The sequence below is a fragment of the Paroedura picta genome, chromosome 13 (assembly GCF_049243985.1).
Source record: "Paroedura picta isolate Pp20150507F chromosome 13, Ppicta_v3.0, whole genome shotgun sequence".
Lineage (NCBI taxonomy): Eukaryota > Metazoa > Chordata > Lepidosauria > Squamata > Gekkonidae > Paroedura > Paroedura picta.
In genome coordinates, this window is record NC_135381.1 from 14,345,702 (window position 1) to 14,368,095 (window position 22,394).

The 22,394-nt window shown below is 48.4% G+C and overlaps 1 protein-coding gene across 4 annotated transcripts in view; it reads right to left on the reverse strand.

Moving 5' to 3' along the window:
* Positions 1–22,394, reverse strand: part of EMID1 (EMI domain containing 1) — a 67,209-nt gene that overhangs the window by 9,048 nt on the left and 35,767 nt on the right. For all 4 annotated transcript variants that reach the window (XR_013226120.1, XM_077307221.1, XM_077307219.1 and 1 more), the window contains exons 6-14: positions 22,172–22,316; positions 19,123–19,176; positions 17,832–17,939; positions 12,900–13,037; positions 11,409–11,489; positions 9,354–9,397; positions 7,874–7,936; positions 6,383–6,427; positions 5,588–5,632 (exon numbers count right to left, since the gene is read on the reverse strand). Coding sequence is in view for 3 of the 4 variants with exons in the window: in XM_077307221.1 (XP_077163336.1) it covers positions 5,588–5,632; positions 6,383–6,427; positions 7,874–7,936; positions 9,354–9,397; positions 11,409–11,489; positions 12,900–13,037; positions 17,832–17,939; positions 19,123–19,176; positions 22,172–22,316 (723 nt within the window). In the remaining variant the exon portion in view is untranslated. The remainder of the gene's footprint in view (positions 1–5,587; positions 5,633–6,382; positions 6,428–7,873; positions 7,937–9,353; positions 9,398–11,408; positions 11,490–12,899; positions 13,038–17,831; positions 17,940–19,122; positions 19,177–22,171; positions 22,317–22,394) is intronic.

Here is a 22,394-nt window from a genome sequence, read left to right on the forward strand (position 1 = left end):
ACCCTCCAAAGCAGCCATTTTGATCTCTGCAGACGGGAGATCCACTGTAATACCTGGAGATTTGCAAGCCCTACCTGGAGGCTGGCATCCCTAGCCTGGAATCCGGTGGCCAGAAAAAGATGGCAGGAAGATTTCATTCACCTCCCCTTGTCCCTAGAAGTTGCCAAGCTGATATAGGTGCATAAGAATAGGAGATGGCGTACATGCGGTTAGTGGCAGAGGATGGTGTGACAGGCAGTGGGGTTGGGGTGGGGGTGTGCATGGATGGCGAGAAAGATGAAGTAACCAGATCCCCAGAAGAGGTATTGCTCACTCTCTTCCCCAGACATATTCAGGAAGAGGGCAGGATGGTCAAGCTGGCACCTCTCACTTCCACCCGCTCTGTGGGACAGGACAGTCATCACTGATTTGGACCGAAAGCAGGGGTGTCTTGTTGGTTTCATGTATCGAAATCCACACAAAAACAGCCAGCTCCAGTACTTTTAACTGCACTGACTGTTTACCTCTGACAATTTACCCCTTTTTTAATGGACCCTTCAGGAGCTGTGACATCCTACAGCAGAGGCCTCCAATATGGTGCTGGTGGATGCCAGGGCACCCGCCAAGGCCTCTTCTGGCACTGGCCAAGTGCTTTTAGAAAGGGGATGGGACAAAGCAGGGGTTTTGCCCAGCAAGGCTTTTGTTCTGCTGGGCTGATTTATTGGCATCCTGTTAAATATGGCTTCTGTCTGAAATGTTGCAGAGTTCTATAGAACCTCTCTCCCTGATGTTTTGAGGCTGGCTCCGCCTCTTGTAGCAGCCATTTTGTGATTGGCCACCATTTTGAGATTGTACCCGCTGCTCTGTGTCAGAATTTTAAAGATGCCTACAGGCCCCCCCAAAAATTGAGACCCTGTCCTACAGCAAACACAGATCTTGGTAATGTATGTTCCCGCTAGAACATGGGAGAACTACAGGATGTTTCTCCCATCTTGAAGGAGTATGACCTTCCAGATCGTACCTTCCAGATTGGCATGTTGCAAATGAGGCTATATTATTTAATCAAGGCATCAATTAGACAACTAGATCATCATTCTTCTGATTGATTAAAGCTGTGCCCTTGATTTGAACTCTGGTGCTAGAGAAGACTCTTGTGAGTCCCTTGGACTGCAAGGCGAACAAACCGGTCAGTCCTAAAGGAGATCAACCCTGCTTGCTCCTTAGAAGGCCAGATCCTGAAGATGAAACTCAAATACTTTGGCCACCTCATGAGAAGGAAGGACTCCCTGGAGAAGAGCCTAATGCTGGGAGCGACTGAGGGCAAAAGAAGAAGGGGACGACAGAGAATGAGGTGGCTGGATGGAGTCCCTGAAGCAGTCGGTGTGAACTTAAACGGACTCCGGGGAATGGTAGAGGACAGGCAGGCCTGGAGGATCATTGTCCATGGGGTCGCGATCGGTCGGACACGACTTCGCAACTAACAACAACAACAATTGGGAATAGTTTTTTTTAAATTAATTGTTTTCTCTAAAAAGTGCATAGAAAAAAGCGGGTTGCCAATCTCAACAGATTCTTCCAGCTCTACTAAAATGGATGGCTCTTCCAAGGTAGCACTTCTTGTTGCATGCATATCACATTAGCAAAGTAGCAAAGCAAATGATGTTTTTTTTCTCCCTTTGGCACCATCATAAGCAAATATATGCTGGTGTGTGTTCTTTTTCAGGGGGTTAGCCATCAAATCACAACTGACTTATGGCGATCCTGTGGGGCTTTAAAGGCAACAGACGTTCAGAGGTAGTTTGCCATTACCTGCATCTGTGTAGCAGTCCGCGATTTCCTTGGAGGTCTCCCATCCAAATACTATACTAACCAGGGCCGATGCTGCTTAGCTTTCAAGATCTGATAAGATCAGGCTAGCCTGGGCTATCCAGGTCAGGAAATTCTGCTACAGTAAGTGAATTAACCTCACAGGAATAGGTGTCTTTTATGCTGTGCCTAAACCTGAGGGACCGCCTCCCCGCCTATGCCCCCAAAAGAGCTCTGCGCTCTACTACCACCAACCAGCTAAGGATCCCTGGCCCTAAAGAAGTCCGCCTGGTCTCGACCAGGGCCAGAGCATTCTCTGTTCTGGCCCCTACCTGGTGGAACGAGCTCCCAGAAGAGATCAGGGCCCTGACGGAGCTTAAACAGTTCCGCAGGGCCTGCAAAAAGGAGCTCCTCCACCAGGCATTTGGCTGAGACCAGACGTAATCAACAGCGACCAAGGGCCCCTGCTCCCCCCCACCCCCCCCCCTCAGAATTCAATAAATAAACCACCCCCCTCAGAATCCCATCAATAAGCCCTGGACCTGTTTGTAGTACTTTATTGTTATACCGTTATATTGTGCTGTTATTTTGGTTACAATTATTAGTTATCAGTTATACATGTTACAGACTGTTTTATGTATTGTTCTCTGTTATGATGTAAACCGCCCTGAGCCTCCGGGGAGGGCAGTATATAAGTATGATAAATAAATAAATCACAGGGGAGTTGCTTGTTTTGTAAGCAGCTCCTGCACAGCTGAGAAAAATTTAAGCAACACAGGAGGATGGCAGACCCCGGGGGTCTTCTATACTGAATCGGAACACACACACCATCCCAGCACTGTGCCAGTTGCGGTCCCTGCTGATGTGGGGGGTGGGTATCTAAACTTTATTGAAGTTGTACAGGAGATGATCTCAGAAAAAAAAAACTCAGTTCATAAAGGGGTAGATTTGAATGTTGCAAAATGACAACAGGTGCCAGTGATGGTATAGATAGAAGAAGAAGAAGAGTTGGCTCTTATATGCTGCTTTTCTCTACCAGGAGTCTCAAAGTAACTTACATTTGCTTTCCCTTTCCTCTCCCCACAACAGACACCCTGTGAGGTGGGTGAGGCTGAGAGAGCCCTGATATCATTGCTCTGTCTGAACAGCCTGATCAGTGCCGTGGCAAGCCCAAGGTCACCCAGCTGGTTGCATGTGGGGGAGGAGCAGGGAATCAAACCTGGCTCCCCAGAAAGTCCGCACTCCTAAGCACTACACCAAGCTGGCTCTCTAAATGACAACAGGTGCCAGTGATGGTATAGCTACAGGCCAACAGGCACTTTCCTGGTCAGATTTGTCTCACCTGAGCTGAATCTCTCCTGCGGAAAGAGTTTCAGGGCTCACTCCTGCCCTTGCTGTAGCTGAGAGGGGGATGTGCATCTGTTTGCAGAATACTGCAATCGGCACGCTCTTAGTCCTAGTTTGCACTGAGATGGTAAACCTGTATCTGCAGAGTGTTATTTCAGGTTATGGGCATAGGTCACCTGATTAAATGTCTCTGTATAGAAATAATTCCCTGCACAGATAAAACTTGATGTCATGGAGAACAGATCTAGCCTGCTTGGCTGTCTGGATATGTAGGAAGCATCTCTCCCTCCCCCCTCAACTGAAAGCTCCCGTCTACATTCTAGTCCAGGTAGAAGTTGATCACCTCAATGAGAATTAGGCTTTTGGGTGTTGTGCTTCGCATCACTTAAGAGCCATTCTCCTGCTATTTCTACTCTGCTACAAATGCTGTCATTTAAGGATAAATTGCAGATTCTGTCCTTAGAGAGAAACAATATTCTGGCTTCCTGCTTGCATTTCCAGGAAGTGTGAAGAGCACTTTAAGTATCACCTCTGTAACTGAACATTGCTGTGACAGAGGTCAGAAAAGACACAATGCAGAAGTGTTAGGTGCTAGCATACCAATCCTGGATAGATAATCCCCCAGGTGGGGTTGCAATGAGGAGAAAGGAGAGTAACAAGGAGAAAGGGAGAAACTCAGGACAAGGCTATCTAACTCCCTTTCTCCGTCTTTAGGAATACTCTTGAAAGGTCCCTCTAAGGACGCTGCAACTGAAGCTTGCTTTTTGCTTGTCTTTTTGTTTGCTATCTTTCTAGCCTACAACATGCAGCATTATTGGGGTAACACTTGGCTTTACTTTCTTTCTAGTGGCAGCCAGGGCTGGTAACACAACATGCACCCAACATGACACTATGCCTTTAAGGGCCACTGCTCATCCCCCTCATAAGCTTCAAGACCCGTGGAAGAAAGAGACACAACTCATCCCTAACAAGGGCTGCTTTGCTGTCATCTCTCCAAAGCCTCTTTACCACCTTTGTCACTCTCTCCCCACTATTATCTTGTAGCTGTCAACTATATTCCTTAAGGCTGCATTCTTATTTCCTGTCTTAACTGGCGGCAGCAGCATTTGATCATGTCAATCTACAAACACAGGTGTACCCAGCTCTTTGCCAGACCTGTTACCTGAGATCCCTTTCACTGAAGACTGAACCTAAGACCTTCTGGTTAACAGCATGTGCTCTGACCAGATTACAGTCCTGCATCAGGGTACCAAAAACTGCATGGAAGTCTCAATGGTGGTGGAGGGGAAATAGCATTCAAGAAATTGGATTATTTGATCATGGCAGGAGCAGCTCAGCAAAAGACAAAAGAGAAGGCAGCTGGAGCACCAATGCATGGATCCACGACCTGCATTTGTGGTTTAGATGGGGTCAGAAAGGGGTGCTGGTGGTAGCTGTTCAGTGTGGGGTTTACAGTGCATAAATATTCCTTGAGAAATCCCCATACATGGCGAGTCCCTTGTCCAAGCAAGATGCAAATTTTATCACGGGGAAATTCTCTCTTTTTCACGAGAAAGACTTTGCGATTTCAACCGCTATATATAGGAAACTATTCTGTGAGGTTTTTCTTAGCGTGGAAAAGAAATGATTGGAAAAACTGTTGAATTTCAGGGCTATAGGCAACCATTTAAGGCACAGAGCCTCTAGGATAGTGGGGTAGGTTCCAAACTCTTGTAACAGTGAGTTCCCGCAAAAGAATGTCCAGGAATGTAGGCATCTGCTCGGGATGGCAATATTTTAATGACACTTATGAAGCGACCACCTGGGCACAGGGCTGCCAACTGCTCAGAAACATGCAGCATTTCCTTTTCCATTTTTTAAAAGTAAAGTGATTGCATGTCTATGTGCAGGTGCAGAATTACACATCTCTAAGCAATAAACGACCACAGCATCGGACTAAGTGGATTTTGGCCTGCAAAAGCTAATGCCAGAATAAACCTGCTTGTATTTATAGTGCCACAAGATTACTTGATGGGGCGGGGGGGGGGGGGGGGAGAAGAATACAAACATGACTGCTGTGACTCTTAAACAGAAACAGGAAATCTCAAGATAAAGGGGAAAGGACCCTCTAATTTCCCAATCCTTTATGCCAGGGGTAGTCAAACTGCGGCCCTCCAGATGTCCATGGACTACAATTCCCAGGAGCCCCCTGCCAGCATTCGCTGGCAGGGGGCTCCTGGGAATTGTAGTCCATGGACATCTGGAGGGCCGCAGTTTGACTACCCCGATGCTTTCTTCAGACTTAGCAGAGGAGATATCCTATATTTTGGATCTGATTGTAGGTGGATCCTGGGCGTTAGGCAGACTTCTATAGGGATAGCGGTTTTCAGAGGATGGGTGTCCCTGGCACAGAAGGAAAACAGCTAAGAAATGAGGGGATGGCAAGAAAGGCAAGGTGCTGCTGTCCAGTACTTACCCAAGTGCCTTTCTCGCCTGGTTCACCCTTGGGGCCTGGTTCACCCTGAAACAGATGGCATTAAAGGAAACAAGTCAAACAAAGGATGACTTTGCATGTGTGTGAAGCACAACAAAACAGGGCAGGGGCAGCCCCCTGGTGTGTGGTGACACCCCGTGAGCCATGGTTGGCCCAAGAGCAGCGAGAAGCTAAGCCACACGGAAGACTTGGAGAGGGAGATGCTGCCTGCAGTTCTGAAAGGGGTATGTGTACAATCAGTGTAGCTATAATTCAGCTGGAAGATATCGTCTGCGTTTCAGGGTCATGATCCAGAGCAGGGGTAGTCAAACTGCGGCCCTCCAGATGTCCGTGGACTACAATTCCCATGAGCCCCTGCCAGCTGGTTCACGGACATCTGGAGGGCCGCAGTTTGACTACCCCTGATCTAGAGCTTGTGATCACTGCTGGCTATCACAGACACAGCAATAACAGGGAAAGGGGAAGGCCAAGGAAGTAGCAGACATTACAGGAAAAAGAGGAAACGTAATATTCCAGCAGTGCTCAGTAAGCTGGGGGCCTGGGTGACATTTGGGGTACAAGAGTGGGAGGAAGGCACAAGACATCCCATGGAGTATCAGAAGTGGGGGGGGCTTGGGGGGGGGGGAGGTTGAAAGCCCAAATGCTTGCAAAGGGCACCATCTGGAAAATGGTATCTCTTGTTAATTAGTATCAGGGTCTTGCCACTAAGTAACCAAGTGTCTTTTGCCTTCTGTGACAGTGTATTTCTCTTCCCCGCACCGCGTTCCACCCACTTACGCGCTCTCCATCCAGACCTCTGTGGCCAGGATATCCTGATGGTCCCTGGTAAAGAAAAAACACAGAAGTCTAATTATGTCCTGCTGTGGTCTTCTTCCTCTCTGGCTCCCAAAGAGAGCGCCCCCCGCCCCAATTGTGCCCTTTCTCAGTAGCAAAGTGTGGCAGAGCACCTCCAGTCACACCTGTAGGCAAGAGTGACCATTCTAGTTGCCCTCGATATGTCCCCCCATATTATGAGACTGTGTAACACAGCCAAGAGTCTCCTAGTGCTCCACAGCAGGGGTAATCAACCTGTGGTCCTCCAGATGTCCATGGACTACAATTCCCATGAGCCACTGCCCGTAGGACTGTTCATCTGCATGCTGACAAAAGCTTTCCTGCTTGGTTTCAAGAGTATCAATCTGCTGTTAAAGGCTGAACAAGCAGGCCAGACCCTGTTTTCTTTCTGGTCAACAAGTAGGAAGAAGACGATGGCCAGTTGATGGACAACTGCAGCACCAGAGACTTGTGAGAAAATTAAAAGCTGGGGCAAACTTGCTAACATTGCCGAGATATTTGGGCTGATCCTGCGTTGAGCAGGGGGTTGGACTAGATGGCCTGTATGGCCCCTTCCAACTCTATGATTCTATGATTCTATATCTCTGGCTAGTTGGAACTATCTCTAGATGATCTGATGAGGAAACTTCTGTAAATTGGTGGCTTTCTTTCTTTGGGTGTCTCGTAGGGGAACCATATGCATGTGTACACAGGATAATAACACTTTGCAGAAGCTGCTGATTTTTGTGGATATTTTTGGGTTGCAAAGCCGAGATAGTAGTATAGGCAGTAGACAGACAGGTTTCATGTCTCGGGGGTGGAGATATCCTTCCCTTGTCCATCCTTAGCTTTCTGCTCAAACAGGAAGGGTGTTTGAAACAATATGAAAACTCGCCAAACCCATTTATCGGAAGTGGGAACCAGCTAAGCACGTATGCTGCAAACAGCAATCCCTCCATAAAATTCCTTTCGACTCTCTGAATAAAACTATCACTTGCCTCTTCCCAGAAGACGATAAGAGAGGATCCTAAAGAGAACTCCATCCTTTTGACTTGAACTCAAGTGCCAAACGTAGAAGACCTGTTTTTTTATACTCTGCTTTTTACTACTCAAAGGAGTCTAAAAGCCGCTTACAAACACCTTCCCCTTACTCTCCCCACAACAGACACCCTGTGAGGAAGGTGGGGCCGAGAGACTTCTGAGAGAACTGCTCTCAGAGAACTGTGACTGGCCCAAAGTCCCCCAGCTGGCTGCATGTGGAGGACTGGGGAATCAAACGCAGTTCTCCAGATTAGAGTCCACTGCTCTTAACCAGGCAACCATACTGGCTGTCTACATTATTCCCAAAGGTAGCTGGGAATAATTAACATATTTCAGCAGTCTGGCAAACACCCTTTGAAGCTTTCTGCAGATGTTGGGTCCACCCCATGTAGTCAGATATGAGAGGATACTCACCCTCTCTCCCTTCTCCCCGGGAATACCGGCTGCTCCACCAGCACCTGGCCTCCCAGGGATTCCCTGCATGAAATCACAATTTCATTATCGAACAAGGTGTCTCCCGCCACATATACTCTCCCACCAGGCAGCTGTCATCCACTTTGGCTGGCCTGGCTCTTGCCTCTCTCAGAGTTCCTAAGACAAAGGTTCGTTCATTTCAACCCTTTATGAGAGCCACCAGCCAGGAGGAATTTGGGGGTGAGAACCCACATCCTTGCGTAGTACCTCCATGTGATGCCATTCCTGCTTGACCCCATTACATCTGGTGCTTGTGTGTGTGTGTGTTCTAGGATTCGCCTAAAACTCTATTGTTAAACCTGAGAGTGAATCCTAGAGAGGTGCACCTGAAGTAATGATGTCACTTCCGGTTTTGGCAGAAGTGATGTCACGCCCCAATGTGATGCTGGTCACATTGGTCTAGCCTAGTCTTGGAAGTGCCAGTGGAGGATGGTGGCAAGCAGTGGGAGGTCTCCATGGATGGTTCCCAGAGCTGCATTGGTGGACTTTTCTCAAACAGAGGTTCTATGCCTAATACATAGAACTATGCCCCTTTGGCCCAGGCTGCCATCAGAAGTCAGCACCAGAGGCCTGACTGGCAAGGTTTTGGTGCCAATCTCTTACCAAAGGGAGAGGGTTTGGGAAAGAGCATAACCTCTGCCACTTCTGCCTAGGGGTCCCTCCTAGCAAGGAAGGGGAGATGGTCCCAGAGGGAGTCTGTGACATCTCCCCTTTGAGCAGCTGCTGACTGAGGCTCTTCCACCCTCTACCAAGCCCTATCAGTGCCAAAGGAGTCACCAGTTGGAGTCTACTCTCTCCTCCTGGGAGGCTGTGTGTAGCTGTATAAGTGCAGGTGAACATGTGCATCTGTGCATGAAATAAGGGGCTGCCATCCCAGCCCCAAACTGAAACATTGCCCCACAATGAGGCACTCAGTGACTTCTACAAATAGTGCTGCCTGCCAAGTGAGTCACAGCCCACAAACCACACATCGTGACCTACCAGCTATGCTCACCTCCACAACAAGCACATTTTGCTGTCCTAGGCAGGCAGGGAAAATGGGAGTATTTCTGAGCCCCTGGGAAGCCCTGCACATGGCTGGTGCAGGGCTTTGGCCAGTCCGGCAGCTCGCACAGTACGCTTAATTATTTCGAACCATTGGAAACCAAGTATAGCTTCTTCCCTGTTCTGCTTGCCAACCACTCTCAGGCTGGTCCATCTGGTTCTGAACACAGCAAGGAACCGGATCCAAGTGACAAGGACCAGGCTGCCCCGAAAGAGAAGAGCAACCTACACTTCCTAGTCTAATCCACCGTCCAGTTCCCCGAAAACTGGGGATCCGAATGCCTGGAAACATCTGTATCCCTTCTGAAATGAACCACATCTGCCGCTTCTGCCACACTGGTACTGAGCACCCTTCTCAGAAAAGTGGTGTACTTACGTCATGGCCTGGTGTTCCGGGCTTCCCAGCTGGCCCTGGTGGACCTAGATGGAGAAAGATGACTTGTAACCTTGGTTGGGAAATAGTTTTGCTGGAAAGCCATTGTGACGGGAAAGGGTGGCATCGATAGCCAAGAATCCCAGCCTAAACCTCCCAAAGTAGCTTGTCTGTAAATCCCATTTCTGTAGACCCTTCATATGCCTTTTTCATGTCTGTTGGTAGCAGTGAGTGTGCATTCGGCATCAGTGAACCAGGATTGCACTGCAACCATGGACTGCCTGTGGCTGATCCTGGGTTTACACAGATTCTCTCTTTCTTCGTCCTATAATTTGGGGATCGTCAACCCCCGGTCTGCGGCCCGGTACCGGGCTGCGAAGGCCTCAGTAACGGGCCACCAGCGGCCATGCCTGCCTCCCCCCCTCCGCAGCGAGAAGCTCACCAGGCCGCGAAAGAAGCGGCTGCCAAAGCGGCCGCTTCGTTCGCAGCCCAGCTAGCTTCTTGTTGCAAGAGGGGGGGAAGAGGCAGGCGTGGCTGCCGGCACGCCTGTGGACACAAACGTGCATGCGTGGAGCTGCAGCACATGCACGTTAGCACCCCCTGGTGATGAAAACATGCGTGCCTGGCAGCTCAGCGCATGCACGTTTTCACCACCAGGGGCGCTAATGCACATGCGCGGCACCCGGGCTGCCGGCTCTTCCCCACCCCCGGTGACGGTCCTCAACCATAAAAAGGTTGGGGACCGCTATAATTAACATACATATACAAAAATCATGCAAATTTAATAAACTGACTAAAACATATAAATAATGGCATGGATCCAGCCATCCACTTAGCAGAGCGGGGCTCTCCTCCTTCCAGCAGCAGCCCACTGAGCACCCCTGCTATTTTGTCCTGGGGAGGGGGTGTCAGTGGATACTCAGGACCTGCATGAGTAGAGTGGAGGTTTACAGTGACACAAGGAACTGGCAGAAATCACCATCCCCTCTTCCACAAATGGAAATGTCATTGTGCTATTGGTGAATCTAAATGGCTGGACACATGCCACTAGTTAATGATACTATTATAGTATTACTGCATCTAATAGTAAACTGCTAGTTTCTGTGTAAATAAGAACAGCTGTACAACTGGACGGCTCTCTCTCTCTCTCTTTCTTTGTGTGTGTGTGTGTGTGTATACTTGGCATAATTTCCCAGAAATGAAGAAAAATATGACTTTGTAAATTAATAAAGAAAAACTTGAGAGAGAAACCTGGGGTGAGTGGGGGGACAGACGGCTGGAACCACCAGCCTTTAAAATGCTTCGGAGGGGACGGAATGTTGACAGAAGCTGAGCATCAATCAAAGGGAAAAAAATGGGAGGAATGAAAAATTAACCAAGAGAGTCCGACAATCCTGGAAGGAGGGGGGATTTAAAACTGTTTCCTCATGGACTCCTTCCTTGTAAATAAGAACAATGGACTAAATTCTTTTAATCAGAGACATAATGCCTCGGAATAAATTCAGTCAACTTTCAGTTCATTAGCAAATTTCCTCCCTGATTTCATCCAATTCTTTTCTAGGAGCCCCCCTCTCAACTCAACCTAATGAATTCCACCATGTCTTAAGAACGTCTGCCTTCTGTTCCCAGGTTCCCTGGATGACTCAGTTGCCCGTGTTTCTGAGAAGAAGAAACAGGCTGGATTTAGATGTTTTACTTTCTTTTCATTGTATGTGCCAGTTTGGTGTAGTGGTTAGGAGTGCAGACATCTAATCTGGCGAGCCGGGTTTGAATCCCTGCTCCCTCCCATGCAGCAGCTGCGTGACTTTGGGCTCGCCACAGCACTGAGAAAGCTGTTCTGACCAAACAGTGATATCAGGGCTCTCTCAGCTTCACCCACCTCACAGGGTGTCTGTTGTGGGGAGAGGAAAGGGAAGGCGAATGTAAGCCGCTTTGAGACTCCTTCGGGTAGAGAAAAGTGGCGTATAAGAACAACCGCTTCTTCTTCTTACCCAATAGCAAGCGAATACCCTTGCTTTCCTCTGCCTCAAATTAGGATAAGGTCAGGGAGGTACTTACCCATCGGCCCTGGCAGCCCAGGTGGGCCGGCTGGCCCTGTGATACCCGTTTCAATAAAACTGTTTGACAGAAGAGGGTCCCCTATGACAAGGAGTACAGAGAAATCAGGGTGTGGTCGTGAGCCTTTGGAAACCAGACTGGTTGGGAAAGAAGCTCATCCTGTCAAGGTCGCAAGGATTGATTGATTTATATTTATTTATTTATTTATATTTCTATAATGCCCATTTCTTTGCAGCTCTGGACGGTTTACACTGAACATTATATAACTTACATGGAACGTTATACAGACTGTAACATCAAAACAACTTTCAATAAAGCATCAAAAAGATTGTAATACATATATATAATATAAATAACAATTAATCACAATTAATTAATTTATTGAATTAATTAATGTACTTCATTAATTGATAATGAATTAACAATTATTATCTCATTATATTAATTGTTAATTAATTAGCAATTAATGAAGTACAGGACACAGAGATGCAGGAACATTTACAGGTCTAAGACACACTATGCCAGTTTCTTCAGCTGTTACTGCTGAGGGTCAAAATGTACCTGAGCATCCGCACCAAGGCAGAGGGCAGCGACATCATATAATCAAAATTCAGATCTACAAAGAGCCATTATTTAAGGATGCCCCTTTTCATAACCTAAAATATTCATGGTAACATTACTGATAATTGATGTGTTGCTATAATCCATAAATTTTCTGCAGCCCAAACAATGAAATCTCACACTAACTAATACATATATACAGGAGAAATCAGCACAGTTGTTTTATGGGACCACCTTTTCCACTACGTCCCCGCAACGATCAACAGACCAAAACCTTCTAAGGATCCTCGGCCGAAAAGGTGAAATTGGCCTCAACCAAGGACAGGGCCTTTTTGGTCTTGGCCCAGACCTGGTGGAACACTCTGCCAAGAGAGATCAGGGCCCTGCAGAACCATAACCAGTTTGGCAGGCCTTGCAAGTCAAAGCTGTTCCGCCAGGCCTACCGTCAAGACGTCACTACAGTCAAGAATTGCTGGCCTCACTGCCGTAAACTGAGAGTGGTCTCCCACCCAAGGACTAATTAGGGCTGACCCTGCTTAGCTCTTGACATCTGACCAGATCAAGCTAGCCTGGGCTATCCAGGACAGGACTTGAAGCAGAATAAGTCTTCTCTAATACCCACTTGGTTGGCCCATGCTTCTTTCCCCCAGTTATATGCTTGCTATATCACCCTGGTGCAGTGTGGGCCAACAAATATATAGCAAGGATATATAGCTATGCTTTGCAGACCTTCTCACTGGCTGAAGCAACGTGAAAGAGAAGGAAAACAGCTCCTGTTTAATAAGGGTTTCCTTTGTTTTAGTAGAACAGGAGCTCTTTCCCTAATTTTCATCATGAAGCCAGTGAGCGAAAAAGATGACATTTCACAGTTTAAACAATCACGTTTTTATAAAGTTGGCAGGGTCTCTCTTTTTGCACATAGCTACTTACTTTGGTCTGGGATTTCCGATATCTTTGGCCCTACTGGGGCTGGCGGACCTGGTGGGCCAGGGGGACCAGGGAGGCCAGGTAAGCCCTTCTCTCCAGGGAAGCCCCTTGCACCTTCCTTTCCTGGAGGGCCTGGAGGACCTAGAGGAAAAGCAAGAAAACCCTGAGAAGAGAGATAGGCCAAGAGAGGTGGCTTATTCCAGGGCTTGTTGGCAATACACAGGCATGGCTGGGATGAGAGGAGCCACAAAGGCATCACACAGGCAGGGCTGCATCTATGCCCAGACAGCACTGGAGCACAGGAAAAGCACAGATTTCATGGTGAGCACAAAAAACACCTTCCTGAGAGTCTCAGCTTTCACTTTTTAAAAAAGAGATCAGGTTTCTAGCCCTCATGGCTGTGAGGAAACCTCAAAGGTGGCTGAAATTTCATATGCCAGAGGAAATGCTGAAATAGATTCCCAGTGGCTACTTACTTACTTTATTAACAGTAATAATAACAATCTAATTGTCTCAATGTGTGCATCTGTTCCACATAATATATTTCTGGTAAGGCCTTGGAGGAGGAGTGTGTCTCATGGCTTAATTGCCACTCAGTGCTTAACACCCACTAAGGGGGGCTATCCCGTCCCTGAGTGCCTCCTCCTCCAACCAGCTTGCCTGTCTGACCAGCAGCCATCCAATCGCCTTCCGTCCCTTACCACTGACCACCCCCTCCTCCTTCTACTTCCCTCCAAGGCTCTGAGGCTGCAGATGCCTTCTGCATGAGGTAGGTGAGGCTGAGAGAGCCCTGAAAGAAACTGCTCTGTGAGAACAGCACTATCAGGACTGTGACTAGTCCAAGGTCACCCAGCTGGCTGCACGTGGAGGAGCAGGGAATCAATACTGAAGCAATATTCTGTAGTGGTTAGACTAGCAGTGGTTAGACTAGGCCCACGGAAGGCCAGGTGCATTCAGCCATGAAATTGAATCATGAACTACATGGATCTTGGACCAGTCACCCAAATCCTGACCCAGTATAAAAGGCTGTTTTAGATATTAGAATGGAGAAAGGTAGAACACCCCTTTGAGCTCCTTGGAGGAAGGGCAGGATAGGAATAGCCCAGTTTCCAAATTACTTAATAGGATAGAGTGGATTAATAGGATGGTGCCGGCTGCTCTATTAAAGGCTGCTGACAGATCATGAAACACCGAAAAGGAAACATTCCTGCCATTCATGTGCAAATGGCAATCATCCATCAGAAGGGCTCAAGTGATCTCTGTCTCCAAATCTGGCCTGAAACCAGATTCTAATGGGTCAAGAGCAGATGTGCTCTCCAAAAACCTCTGGAGTTCCTTTGTCGCCACCCTTTCAATCAGTGGTATGCGAAGTGCCATCTAGTTTCAGCAGACTTACAGCCACCCCAAAGGCTTTCTCAACTTTCTTACCATTTTTCAGGCTCCATTAAAGCCCAGCAAATGGCTCAATCATGCAGAATATGCTTGGGAAGCATAGCTGTGGACACGCCCATCTGTGGCCCCTCCCCTTCCCAGCCACGGGGAGGGGTTTGACATGACCATATATGGTCATATCGCCCGATAAAGGTTTAACAAATTTGAAAAATATATAAAAAATGAATAACTCCCATCTATTTGGGAAGCCCTTCCAGGGTCACCAAGAAACCTCAGGGTTTCACAAAACCCTGCTTGAGAAAGCCTGACTTAGGCTTTTATAGGGTCATGGATGGTGTACAGCAGGGGTAGTCAAACTGTGGCCCTCCAGATGTCCATGGACTACAATTCCCAGAAGCCCCTGCCAGCATTTGCTGGCAGGGGCTTCTGGGAATTGTAGTCCATGGACATCTGGAGGGCTGCAGTTTGACTACCCCTGCTGTACAGAAAGAAATGAAAACAGATATTTTTTTTTCTCCTGGGGTGCTAAGGGCACTCAAGGAAACTGATAGGCAGTAGACTGAAGTAATACTTCACACTGGGCATAATTAATATAGAATTCACTATCACAGGGTGTGAGGATGATGACCACTCGCTTAGACAGATTTAAAGGATGATTGGGCAAATCATGAAGGAGGAGAAGTCTGTCAAGGGACATCAGTTATGGCAGCTAATCTGGCCCTCTAGTCTCATGTCTATCTGAAGACTAAGGCCTGGGCGGAGACAGTGGGACAGGGGTAGTTGCTAGGGGTGTCAGGTGCTCTAAGTCAGCTGACAGGGGGAGGAGCTTTCCCGGAGTCTTTGGAAGGGGGGAGGAGTGCCATGACATGCTGACCTCACCCAGAAATGATGTCAGCACTTGGGGGTGGCATGCTCTAGCTTTGAGCAAAACTCTATGGTAAAATTTGCTCAAAACCATAGAATTTTGTCTCCAAACCAAAGCATCCCTCCCGACAACCTGACGGCACTCTGGATCAAGGTATGTCAGGGAGGGAGATTAAGGGGTCCAGGAGAGTCCAGAAAGCGGGGGTCTCCCACCCAGAAGGGTAAACACGGCAGCCCTAGTTGCTGCCTTGACGCCATACTTGAAGACTTCCTGGAGGCATCTGGTTGACCACAGTTGGAAAGAGGATGCTGCAGTAAATGGACCCTGGATCTGATCCAGCTGGGCCCTTTGCACACTTCTTACGAAAGGTACAGAGTACATTTTTAGCTTTGCGTATCTTGCAGCTGAAGACCAGGAGCATGTGGAGACAGTAGAGAAGGAGGGAAGGTGGTGGTGGGGGAGAGGTTTTGATCTTCCCACTCACTCCCCCTAAGTCCAGGGAGGTCCTGAACAAATAAGTGGGACATGAGAGAGGAGCTCGGCCTAGGAGGGATGCGGAGTGTGTGTGTGGGGGTAAGTTAATGGGTCCTCTGTGGGGTAGGGTTGGCTGGTTAATGTTTAACTCCAAATGGCCAGAGGCAACTTTCTCTGGGACGCCTTCCAAACCCAATAAACATTAAGCAGACCCACAGAGACGGCAGACACACTGCCAAAAATAATCGCAGTTCCATGTTAGCTCCTTTCCCTGCCAGGTCCCTGGCCTGGTTTGCAGGGGGAAGCAATCTCCCTCACTCCCCTTCCCCCAGTAACCCCAAAGCTACAGGGACTTATCCCCGAGTTTAGTCTGGGCAGTCGTTCAACTTCCTCAGATACTCTCATCTAGAGTTTCTCAAACTTCTGATGGTTGAGGCACGCTTTCCCCCCGAATGACAATTGGAGGCACGCTTCGCTCTCGCATCCAGTTTTCCTTTGAGAATGTGAGCGCTGCAAAACTGGCTTGCCCTCAGAGGAGTCCACCACCCTTGCATTTCTGCAGGAGTCACTGTTCTGAGCACCTCTCCTTAGTAGACAGGGCAGAAACTTGCGCAGAGGTGCAAAAGGATGGGTACCTGATTACCTTGGGCATAACTGACCGATCCAATCGTCACAGCTGTGGGGAAACATGACAGACTCTCTCAAGCACTTCTAGCTGATGATGAGGAAGCAAGGCCAGAACAAGGAACGATGCAGAGCCAAACGGGCCACCTCTTTTGTCCTCTGGGATCACAGAAGCCTTTGATTATTTAATGACTTTATTTATCGTGGCGCGTGAGCCATTCTTTTGTGGCAGACCAGTGTGCCCAAGACTACAACTTGCATATTGCTTCTCTGAAAGCCGGCACTTTGTAATAAGGAATAGAGTGCTGAACTAGGATTCGAGGAGACCTGGGTTTGAATCCTCACTCCTGTCATGGAAACTTTGGGCCATCCCAGAATCTCAGCCCTGGCCTACCTCACAGCGTTGTCTGTTGGGAGAAAACGGGGGAGGGAGGAGCAACGTTCCATGTCATTTGAAGAAGAAGAAGAAGAAGAGTTGGTTCTTATATGCCGCTTTTCCCTACCCGAAGGAGGCTCAAAGCGGCTTACAGTCGCCTTCCCATTCCTCTCCCCACAACAGACACCCTGTGAGGTGGGTGAGGCTGAGAGAGCCCTGATATCACTGCCCGGTCAGAACAGTTTTATCAGTGCCGTGGCGAGCCCAAGGTCACCCAGCTGGCTGCATGTGGGGGAGTGCAGAATCGAACCCGGCATGCCAGATTAGAAGTCCGCACTCCTAACCACTACACCAAACTGGCTCTCTGAGCTGCAACTATGAGCTGCAACTATGGAGAAAAGCAGGGTATAAGTGAACGAAACAGCGGGACTGTGGATTGAGAAGCTGTTCCATAGTCGGAATGAGAAGAATGGGACTTGTGTTTAGCCTTTCTCGCCTTCTTAGTATGAGGCTCTGGAGACAGAGATGGAGCAGCTGGGACCGTACTGGCCTCCGAGTTTGTGGGAGCCAGGGACGGTACAGACGGCACGGATAGAACTGATGGAACTGCTTTACATTTCTCCACTCGAGTTAGAACCACGGCCAGAACGGACCGATGTGAACCCAGGATGAGGGGCAGGAGCAGAGGAAGGCTCGGATGCCGGCTTGGAAGGGGATGGAGATTGTGGGCCTCGGAGGGCCTTCTCCCAAAGAGAGAAGGCCCTCCGAGGCCCACAATCTTAAGCCTGGCAGAACAATCTGCAGGTTCTGCAGGGCCTGCAAAACGGAGCTCTTCCGCCTGGCGTTTGGTTGAGGCTGGGCGCGATGAGTACAGGGGACTTTCAAACTCCTCCCCCCCTGGTCCTTGGGTATTAGACCTATATAGAACTGCCCTTCTGTATTCCATATCTACTCCAGCCCACTGAATCAACTGCATTGGAGGCTTGGGAGATCTTTTAGTTGTACCGCCATCTTGTTCTGTTGTTTTTATATTGTTCATCTGTATTTTATTTTATTGGGGAAAGATTTGGGGATTTTATTGCTAACATTTTATGATTTTGTGCATATGTTGTAAACTGCCGCGAGCCAGTCCACTGGGAGCGGCGATCCAGAAATCAAATTATAAATAAATAATAAATATCAATACAAGTCACCCAAGGCTTACCTTGTGGTCCGGTAGGACCCTTAACACCAGGAATACCAGGAGGTCCCCGGATGCCGGTATCTCCTTTTGGACCTGCTGGGCCAGGAGGCCCCTGTGAGGCCAGTCTTCCTGAAATGGAGGAAGGAAAAGGAGGCGCTCAGGAAGCGGTTCATGTATTTATAAGCTCATGAAAAGGAGGCGATAACAATGAGCACCAACAAATGTGGCTGGCTTGGACAAAAAGGGAGTGGTCAAGGTTCGAGATTTTATGGAAGATGTGCTCCCTCCAACCGCATGTGCATTGGGAACAGAAGCTGAGCACAGGGGAAAAAGCTATCTAAACAGGTCCAGAGGTGTACTCTAGCAACTTGGTACATATGGAGAACCATTGCTCTATTGGAGATATGTTGTGAGGAGGAGAAAAAGAGCTGGTTTTTATACCCCGCTTTTCACTGCCACAGTTTGACTTTTCAGGACCCAGATGTACTTTTCAGGACCCAGAATTCCACAATTTCCTGCCTTCCCAATGTGGCAGGAGGGACCCTCGTGTCAAGTAACACTGAACATATTTTTTATTTTTCCGCTTTGGCACCAATTATATATAGCAGTACTGAACAACAAGCAGAATTTCATGGCAATTTGGCACACTATGCTGATTTTGCCATCATGCCTCCTCTCCCAGCACACCCTGCTGTGACTCACTTTTGGGTACCACATCACAATTAGAAAACCTTGGATTTACAGGCTCTCCCTTAGTGCGGTGGTTCTCAACCTTCCTAATGCCATGACCCTTTAATACAGCTCCTCCTGTTGTGGTGACCCCCAGCCATAAAATGATGCAAGGGTTCTTTCACAGAAATTAAACCGAAACTGACCAATGGCGTGAAGATCCATTGTTCATGATTGACCCGTGAAAGGGTTTTTCAACACCCAAAGGGGTCCCAATCCCTAGGTTGAGAACTACTGCCTTAGTGCATGTGGAATGAACGGATAAGGTGTGGCAGATGCCTGAATATGATATGGGGGTGGTTGGTTGGAAGTTTGCTTTTCTTTATCAGAGGATAACCAAATAAATGCATTTAACACTGGGGCATCACATTCTGGTTTATGGAACTCGCTAGATTGCTTTGAATTTAAATGGCCTGTGGAGTTTGGTGGTGGGTGGGGGCCGGGGGACTCGATAGCTGCCATTGTTGCTAATTACAAGGGTTGAAATTTTTGCTGTGGGGATTTTTTATTGTAACCCGCCATAAACTGGCCAGTCCGGGAATGACGGGTTATAAATTAAATAATAAATAAAATCAGTACATACCGTCCCGTCCTGGATTGGTTGTCCTCAACCTCTCTCTGGGGCCTGGAAAATCTGCTGAAAATAGAGAAGGTAAGACATAGGATAGAGTCTTTGCACATGGGAGGGGGCCAGGCATAGCTGACCACCTTCAGACCCTTTTTTCCCTACTGTCCAGGGGCTTCACACTCATTAATGCCCCTTGCAAGGAAGACAGAAACATGCACACAGTGCATGTGAGTTTGAATGCTGATTCTGGGTTGAATACAGGGTTGAATATACCAGAAGGGCGACTAGGATGGTTGCGGGGTTGGAATTCGTGCCTTAGGGGGAGAGGTTAAGAGAGTTGGGTACATGTAGCTTGGAGAAAAGGAGGGCACGGTTCGATAGGATAGCTGTGTTTAACTACGTAGAAGGTAGGCATGTTGAAGAAAGGGCCAACTTGTTGACTGCGGCCTTAGAGACAAGAACTAGGAGCGATGGCTTCAAATTGCAGGAAAGAAGGTTTCACTTCGCATTTTCTGATGCTGAGGGCTGTTCATAAATGCAATGCACTGCCTCCTTGGAAGCCTTTAGGCGGAGATTGAATGAGCACCTGTCAGGAGTGTGTGATTTTTAAGTCGGAGAAGGTGTGGGGGGTTGGACCTTTGTGGTCTCTTCCAGCTCTGTGCGATTCTGATTCTGAATAATGCAAAAGAGCAAGACACCTGTCCCCAAATCACTCATAAGCTTCTGCTTCCACCCTCCCCCCTGTTTCTGACAGTCAGCAGTCTGGATTACCCAATGCCAGGAGAATCTCGGGCCATGGACACTGCCTGACCAGCAACAGAGCATGGAGTACAGAAGTTAATCAGAGCTGCTCATGAACTTGTCTCAGAACATGGGAGCAACTTACAATCACTTCTGTAAGGTTTCAGGTGTATTTCCTCCATCCTCCACTAAGACCAGTCGTGAGGGCTAGCGTGCTAGCCATGCTAGCCATGAGGGCTAGCAACTTTGGATTTAAAATAATTAAACTGAAAGGAAGGCTGATTTCTGTGACCATTTCAACATCCCCGTCGTCTTCCAGAAAAATGTGGCGAGCCACCGTCTTGACACTGGAGAAATGCCATCGTAGCAGTCACAATGCTGGTCACTGTGCCAAAACTATGGTTTCGTGGTTCCTTCGCCACATAGTCAACACATAAGCATAGTTGTGTTGTAAACCATCTGTGAGGTTTTAAGGAATCTGTTTCTGGTGCCCAAAATGCTGCATGATGCACATTTTTGTGTGTGTGCAGAAATGGAAACGAGGAACAGCACTGACTTGCCTCACAATGGGTCCAGAGATTGCTGGTACGGTATCTGAAACAGCGGGGTGTACTGGACCCCTCTGCCCCTAAATTACACAGTGGAGACCGTCACCCACTTGATGCCACCTATTCTGTCCACCATCGTATCCTTTGTGCAAACAGAAACCAAAGAGATTCTCTTAATAATTCTTTCCCTCTTCTCTTTCTCCCCCTCTTGTGTCCCAAACCAGAAACACATGTTCTGTCAGGGCAAGGGAAGGCCTGATAAATCTTTCCAGCTGCAAAAAACTTAAGCCAAAGCTGGAACCATTGCCAGACCCAAGAACAGTCCCAGCACCCAGCTGCTTTCAATTTAAACTCGCCCTCTGCCTGGTGTACTTCTAACCAGTTGTGCTGCGATGCTGGCGGGAGATGGGGAAGGGGGGGGAGGGGAGGGGAGGTCAGATGGCTGGAGATGACAGTCAGAAGCAAAACTCAACTGATCCCACTTCTCTCCGGGGAAGTCACAGCCAATCGCAGGATGCTTCTGCCTTCTTCATCTGAACTTGGAACGCTTACGGCGCATGCTGGCACTCAGCCGACCAGTGCAACTTGCGTGAGGGGCTCTCTGTGTGCGCCACAATGCTGTGAGTGCACAGAAAAGCCACAGAAAACGGCATTGGCCGCAGGATTGTTTCCTGTGAACCTCAGCGCTTTGTGCATGTGTGTGTTTAAAGATTCAAAACAGGGAACTTCATGGTGCAAAGATGCACTTCAAAGGGCTGCATGCTATGACACTTGAGTGATTAGAAAGGCTCCAGGATCGCTGTTCACTGGTTGCTTAGTCAGTGTCATGGATGAAACCCCTTGATGAAAGAGAGGCTAGAGCAGGGAACAGGCCCTGATCCCCCTCCACCCACCACGATCCCTTTCAAGTCCTTTAGGACAGGGGTAGTCAACCTGTGGTCCTCCAGATGTCCATGGACTACAATTCCCATGAGCCCCTGCCAGCGTTTGCTGGCAGGGGCTCATGGGAATTGTAGTCCATGGACATCTGGAGGACCACAGGTTGTCTACCCCTGCTTTAGGAAAGAGGAAGTGCGGGGAAAAGTGGCTGCTTCCAATTCCCTAAGACACCTCCCAGGATTTCTGCAAGCTAAAAGACTGCACTGCTTGTTGCAGGTTTTCCAGGCTGTGTGTCCCTGGTCTGGTTGTTTTAGTCCCTGACATCTTACTAGTAACTGTGGCTGCTATCTTCAGAGGTCGGACATGACAAGGTGGGGATCCCTCTGTACCAAAGTGTGGAATGTGAGAGCATTTTATTTACTTGTCAGGAAGGTTATGTATCATGATTCTGTCTTATTTAGGAGTCTCCCAGGGGGTGGACTGGAACTTTTGTTGTTGTTGTTATGTGCGAAGTCGTGTCCGACCCATCGCGACCCCATGGACAATGATCCTCCAGGCCTTCCTGTCCTCTACCATTCCCCGGAGTCCATTTAAGTTTGTGGGCTGGAACTAGGAAATGTTTTTTCCTGTGTCTGTGCTTGGCACGGGGAGCTCCACATCTTGCCATGTCCTACCTCTGAAGATACCAGCCAGAGTTACCGGTGAAACATCAGGGACTAAAAGTATCAGAAAACAACCACACTGCCTGGAATACCCACAACAGCCAGTTGACTTCAGCTGTGAAAACCTTCGACATTTCTTTAAGAGACTGTACATTTGTTCCAAAGGTTTCTAGATCCTGCCTATTCCTCTCCCCACACCCAGCAAATCAAGCCCTTTCCTCCCGGTTCACTTACCTTTTGTGCTTTCATCTCCTGGGCTCCCCTGCGCAGCCAGAGAGCCCCAAAGAGCCAAGGAATCTGCAGTGGCATCTCCCTTGGGGGACTGTCGTCTGCTGGGTACCAGGGAAGTCACAGACTCAGCTGCTGAGAAAGTTGCTACCTGTGAACAAGAACATGCAGAGGATGCAGAGGAGAGGGACAAAGCCCTATGAAGGAAAGGCTGAGGGACTTGGGAATG